Genomic DNA, 6,362 nt, shown 5'->3' with positions numbered 1-6,362 from the left:
CAATAAAGAACGCAATATATATTTTCACTGGTTTCCACCTTTCCTTTAACTTTTAAACTTGGTCGGTTTTCTTCTTTTCTTCAAATTTGATAAAAAAATACCGGACGACTGTGCACATGCGGATAAAAACACGCACGTGGATAAATAAAAAAAAGGTAAAATTGAAAAGGTGGGACACCGGCCAACTACCAGGCGTGAGGCAGACAGGCGCCCACGGTATTCTTGAATTAAAAAGAAAAAAAATTGGGTGTGAAACTGAAACAAACTCCAACAGAAGACGGAGCAGCAGTAGAGTCCTCCACTCCTCCTCTTGGTCTTCCGCATCGCAATCCTCGCCTCGCCGGCCTCTCCATCTCTATTTATCCGCCCGCCGGATTTCCAGATCGAGCGAGGCGACAAGGACGAGCAGTTGGGGGATCGCCGCACCCGGAATTCAGCCAGAGCTCGGATCCGGGCAGGGGCAGAGATGGCCATGGACCACGCAGCGGCGGAGGGGGACCACCTCGCCGCCGAGAGGGCCGCGGCGCGCTTCGACGTCGAGGCGATGAAGGTCGCGTGGGCCGGCTCGCGGCACGCCGTCGACGTCGCCGACCGCATGGCGCGGCTCGTCGCGTCCGACCCGGTAAGCGGCTGCTTCCTTCGATCCCCTCCTTCTTCTTCCCTGATCCCCAATCCCGCTTGCTTCCGCATAGATCAGAATTCTATGAGTCCCCCCTCTATGAGTCCCCCCTCCGCTTCGTGTTGCTTGTTTGCGGCATCCTGCATCTGGCTAGCTCTGCACTTGCCCCGACCGAGATTCCTCCCCCAACTTTTCAGCTCCGCTTAGTTGACTTCATAGAATCCATGCTTTGCCTTTTCCGTTCCCGCCAATTAATTACAACTTTCACTTTCTTTGTAAAATAGCATGATCTTTTCCGTCTGATTTCCTTATATTCTATCTGTGCCAAAGGAAAAAAAAAGCAATCAAGCAAACGGATTTCGCATACCACGGCTTAGCTGCTCAATTTAGCTTTGAACGCGTCACCTCACCCGCTTTTCCTTATTACATTATTAGGATTTATGAATATTCTTAGCTCCACTGCTGACTACCAATTTTCTCAGTGCTTCCCTATTCTTTATCCATGGTCACGTCACGATGCTGACTCAGACCATAAACTTTTGTATTAAACAGTAATCAACGTGTTGGCTTATTCTAGATACATGATTGTTTTCCAGTTTCAAACTGGATATTAGGGTCCATGTGTTTTGCCAAAAAGGCAACAGTAAGATTGTAGCAGTAATGCTAAAGGCTAAAATTGAACCAAACAAACACCCAGCCTTTGGCGCTCTAATGCGTGTGTTCAAGACAAGACATTGCATCAAGATACATGTTGCTTCAGATTACAACTATTAAATTCCCTTCTTAACAAGTTTTCACTTACATTTGCACCTGCTTGATACATAGGTCTTCCGCAAGGATAACAGGACCATGCTCTCCAGGAAGGACTTGTTCAAGGACACTCTAAGAAAAGCTGCCCATGCGTGGAAGCGCATTGTCGAGCTACGTCTTACAGGTCCCAAGTCAACTTATGTATTACCAACCAAAGATCTATCGGGCCATATTTCTACATACAACAGCTTAACTGATGTTCTACTGCCTTCTTCTGTTGTGGATTGACAGAGGAGGAAGCAAGTCTGCTGAGGCAATACGTCGATCAGCCTGGTTATGTTGATCTGCATTGGGTATGACTATCAATTCTTTATTGCATCAAAATATGTTCTGATCATACTATCATGAAGCCTTTGTTGCCCGTGTTGTGTGCTATGTCTTCTGGAGCTAGTGCTAATCCTCAGCATATTGTTCTTCCTATTGTTCTTGGATTTCTGTAAAAACATGGCCTTCCTTTTAATAAGAAACTAAAATAAGATTCACGCTATTGGATAACAGATAGTTGCCTTGCAGAAGCTTCATCTGTATTGGAAACTTACTAAAACTATGACATCTTGCAGGGCATGTTTGTTCCTGCTATAAAAGGGCAAGGAACTGAGGAGCAACAGAAGAAGTGGTTACCTCTGGCTTACAAGTTCCAAATAATTGGATGCTATGCTCAGACTGAACTTGGTCACGGGTCAAACGTTCAGGGACTTGAAACAACTGCTACATTTGATCCAAAGACTGATGGATTTGTCATCCACAGTCCAACTCTGACCTCCAGCAAAGTAATTTTTTTTATGAATAACTTGCTGTCATATTGACTTATTTAAAGGATTTATTTTTTCCTTTTCCTTTTTTAATGTTATGTTAGCCATTTATATGTTCTTAAAGATCTTCTGCGACAATTCGTTACATGTTTCCTTCATGTTGGCAGTGGTGGCCTGGTGGCTTGGGGAAAGCTTCCACTCATGCAGTCGTGTACGCTCGATTGATAACTGAAGGAAAGGACTACGGCATACATGGTAGAGTGTTTGCTTTTTGATTACCTTTAAGTGCTCTGCTCTCTTTCTTTGTGACTTATGCATGTCCTGGTTCCAGGTTTCATCGTGCAACTGCGAAGCTTGGAGGATCACTCCCCGCTTCCTGGTGTTACCCTTGGTGATATTGGTGGAAAATTTGGTAGTGGTGCATATAACAGTATGGATAATGGTGTTCTGCGATTTGACCATGTGCGCATCCCAAGGGATCAAATGTTGATGAGGTTTGCCCCTTGGGTTATCATATTTCATTCTGTCAATTTATCAATTCTTTTTTTTAGGCTAACCCTCTTCAAACCTGATGTTATTACCTTTTCTTTCTAGACTTTCACAAGTTACAAGGGAGGGGAAATATGTTAATTCAGATGTTCCAAAGCAGCTGCTTTATGGGACAATGGTTTATGTTCGTCAATCAATTGTGGCAGATGCTTCTAAGGCTTTGTCCCGTGCTGTTTGCATTGCTGTACGATACAGTGCCATTCGAAAGCAGTTTGGCTCTCAAGATGGTGGCCCTGAGACTCAGGTATGTTAATACTGAGACTTTTGTATTGTCATTTATTCATTTTCTCTGCTAATTTTTGAATAAAGTGAATCAACTGCCCAGTGCTACTGCCTACACTTAACATGAATTCTTTCTTCATCATTTGGTTATCAACAGGTGACTAATGCATTCAAACTGGTTACAGGTTCTTAATTACAGGACTCAACAAAGCAGACTCTTTCCATTGCTGGCTTCCGCATATGCATTCAGATTTGTGGGTGATTGGCTCAATTGGCTTTACACGGATGTCACTCAGAAACTGGAAGCTAAAGATTACTCAACACTGCAAGAAGCTCATGCCTGTACTGCTGGTTTGAAGGCTGTGACTACATCTGCAACAGCTGTATGTATCATTAATTAATTTCAGTGGTTCTTTAGCTGTCCACTTTTTAATGGTTTATTAATGTTTGTACTGGATGGGGTATATTCAGGTGTCCTCATTGACTCTAATTTACAATTAGTTTGAAGCAGAGTTGAATTAATAATGGTTATTCCCAAGTAGTATAAAGTGGTTTGTAAAACACTTCCCACTACGAAACGGGCAAATGTTTGTGACTTGATCTTTCTTAGGTATTAGTGTAGTTCATAACTCATAATCTGGAACCACGTGTTACCCAGACTGTTACTTGATACGAATTATTCATTGATTTACCTGTATTCCTGAAGCTCCACTCTATTTTCCAACATAGAAATTCTGTGGCCTGAAGTTTGAGCCATATGCTTGTTCTATAATGGTCTAGTCAGTATGTATAACAAAGGATGTTTGACAATTCATTGTCCTTATGGTAACTCCTCTGTTATGCAGGATGCAATTGAAGAATGCAGAAAGCTCTGTGGTGGTCATGGTTACTTGAACAGCAGTGGGCTTCCTGAATTATTTGCCGTCTATGTTCCTGCATGCACTTATGAAGGAGACAATGTTGTTCTGCTTTTGCAGGTTTGTATGGTTCCGATGATACTAATCAGCAACAGTACTTTTGGCTACTGTTATTGGTTGAGTGTATGGCATGGCATATTGTATTTCATAGAAGCAGTTTTTGCCTTTGCCTCTACTACATTTTGGCTAATGGTATATTAATAGGCAGCCTTCTGATGGTGGTACCTGCAGGTTGCAAGGATTCTAATGAAGACTGTTTCTCAATTGACCTCTGGAAAACAGCCTGTTGGTACAATGGCCTACATGGGCAAAGTACAACATCTGATGCAATCCAAATGTGCAGTCAAAACAGGTACTCATTCTGTACATTTGTACTTGTTCCAGGCATCTTGAGTATAATGCCTGCATCGATAATGGTAATAATTCATGATTGATGACTCTCAACAGCTGAAGATTGGCTTAACCCTGCTTTCATACAAGAGGCATTTGAAGCTAGGGCTCTCAGGATGGCGGTAAACTGTGCCCAGAACATAGGCCAAGCGGCAAACCAAGAAGAAGGTAGTATTTACATCATTCAACATCACATTCCTTTTTCTTTACTAAATTGTACTTGCTCGGTTCTCTTTGGAATCAACTGTACTAGCGATGATTGTGCGCCTTGCAGGTTTCTATGAACGGTCCCCAGATTTGCTTGAGTCTGCGGTAGCTCACATCCAGTTGATCATTGTAACCAAGTAAGTATTACTTCTTTTCAACCTTGTTGATGAAACATGTGCCATTCCTTCCATCATCTCTTTAAAAATGGATGATGATTCATTGCTACTCTTCTTCTTTATGTGGTGCTAGGTTTATCGAGAAGGTACAGCAGGACATTCCTGGACATGGGGTGAAGGAACAGCTCCAGAACCTCTGCAATGTTTATGCCCTCTACATTCTTCACAAGCACCTGGGTGATTTCCTGGCAACCGGGTGCATCACACCCAAGCAGGGAGCGCTGGCAAACGAGCAGCTGGGCAAGCTCTACGCACAGGTATGCTGGTCTCTGTTTCTTCTGCTAGTATCATTATTCTGACAACAAAGTGTAAGTCGGTTGCTGGATGGTAATCTGCAACAGGTGCGTCCGAATGCTGTTGCGCTGGTGGACGCGTTCAACTACACCGACCACTACCTGGGATCAGTGCTGGGGAGGTACGACGGGAACGTGTACCCGGCACTGTACGAGGAGGCGTGGAAAGACCCTCTGAACGAGACGGTGGTGCCGGAGGGGTACCACGAGTACCTCCACCCCTTGCTCAAGCAGCAGCTCAAGTTATCCAGGCTCTGATCTGACAGGCCACCTCTAGGAATTCACCATGGTGGTGGTGTTCTCGGAGAATCCAGCACCCCCTCCTCTCAATGGATGAATTATGGGGTGAAATAAGCAAAATTCTGTTATTTGTCAAAGCCGCGAATGAGGCATATATAAATATACATGTATACCTTAAGTGCGGATCATATCAGAGGTACATTCTGTTGACAGCCAAATTTGGCACCTGCCGAGGCCGACTGGTCTGACCGGTCGGCCCGGTCGGTTAGACCGGTCTGGTATGTACAGTCTGAGTAGAATTAGGTTTTTTATAAAAAGTCCTCATGTAATCCTACTCGTGAAGGGGTATGTCTTTTCCGGCCTATAAATATAAAGTCTAAGGCCGATTGAGGGATATACCCAATCGAATCAATACAAAAATCGCATTACTTTTTATCTCTCAAACCCTAGTTTTTTTCAATCCTAGATTGCTTTCTTCCTTCGTCTCGACGGCGTTTGAAGACGTTCTGAGTGGCCTGTCAATCTCAGAGCAACCCTATGTTCACGAGCTCCGACGGGGTCCCTCCTGAGTTCGCTGTTCTAGGTTTCCGGCGACCCCTTTTTGCACCGGTCGGCGGCACCGGTCAGACTGGCCTGCCCAGGGTTTCGCGGGTGTTGATCGTTTTGACGATGGTCCGCGCGTTCTAGCGCATTTGAGTGTGTTGGCGCGATTCTACGTCAACATACTTTTTGGCTATTCCGCTGGGGAACAGATTAATCTGGTTTTTAAAACCGATCTAATCTAACTTCTCCGGAAAGATGGGTACTCAAGGTGAAATTCACAACGACAACGTCATCAAGGCGACCATGGAGGAACTCACTCAAGACGACCGTAGTGCCTACCTCATCGCTGAAGAGCACCTGAAAGTGCAGTTCCTTCAAGGATTCAAGAAGGAGCGATGAGGCCTATTCAAGAGGGTCAGGGAGTTCGTGATGCCATCATTCAAGCTGAACCAAGACAAGGTCGAGGTACTTCCTAATGATCCCTCTGAATTAGTCAAGCAATTCTCTCTTATGGTAGATTCGAAAATATCCGCCGCGCAAGTAGCTGCAGGAGAGAGTTTTGATGGGCTCAATGATCAGATTGAGGCACTAAAAAGGGCAAAAGTGTCGAGGATGGCACTTATATTCCAGAAGCGAATTCGGCT

The 6,362-nt window shown here is 44.4% G+C and overlaps 1 protein-coding gene across 2 annotated transcripts; it reads left to right on the top strand.

Annotated features, from left to right (window-relative positions):
* Nucleotides 1-229: 229 nt before the first annotated feature.
* On the top strand, nucleotides 230-5,610 carry LOC120669843 (peroxisomal acyl-coenzyme A oxidase 1-like). 2 transcript variants are annotated; one of them, XM_039949705.1, is made up of 14 exons: nucleotides 230-622; nucleotides 1,445-1,553; nucleotides 1,661-1,722; nucleotides 1,990-2,199; nucleotides 2,349-2,436; nucleotides 2,513-2,675; nucleotides 2,776-2,974; nucleotides 3,138-3,335; nucleotides 3,798-3,929; nucleotides 4,101-4,221; nucleotides 4,317-4,427; nucleotides 4,534-4,603; nucleotides 4,716-4,899; nucleotides 4,984-5,610. In XM_039949705.1, exons 1-14 carry the CDS (start codon nucleotides 467-469, stop codon nucleotides 5,191-5,193), a joined length of 2,013 nt encoding a protein of 670 aa, XP_039805639.1. In that variant the 5' UTR covers nucleotides 230-466; the 3' UTR covers nucleotides 5,194-5,610. The 2 variants fall into 2 exon arrangements, with proteins under 2 accessions (XP_039805639.1, XP_039805640.1); XM_039949706.1 differs by having other exon boundaries at nucleotides 257-622; nucleotides 4,317-4,422; nucleotides 4,532-4,603.
* The last annotated feature ends 752 nt before the right edge of the window (nucleotides 5,611-6,362 follow it).

Source organism: Panicum virgatum, chromosome 4N (assembly GCF_016808335.1).
Source record: "Panicum virgatum strain AP13 chromosome 4N, P.virgatum_v5, whole genome shotgun sequence".
Classification (NCBI taxonomy): Eukaryota; Viridiplantae; Streptophyta; class Magnoliopsida; order Poales; family Poaceae; genus Panicum; species Panicum virgatum.
The sequence above is the reverse complement of the archived record's forward strand: the minus strand, read 5'-3'. Positions and strand labels throughout refer to the sequence as shown.

Bases quoted from the DNA above. Each gene is read 5' to 3' on its own strand.
- LOC120669843 (XM_039949705.1), top strand. From the start codon at position 467: ATGGCCATGGACCACGCAGCGGCGGAGGGGGACCACCTCGCCGCCGAG. The intron at 623-1,444 runs GTAAGCGGCTGC...CTTGATACATAG, and splicing joins GGCTCGTCGCGTCCGACCCG to GTCTTCCGCAAGGATAACAG. The intron at 4,604-4,715 runs GTAAGTATTACT...ATGTGGTGCTAG, and splicing joins CAGTTGATCATTGTAACCAA to GTTTATCGAGAAGGTACAGC.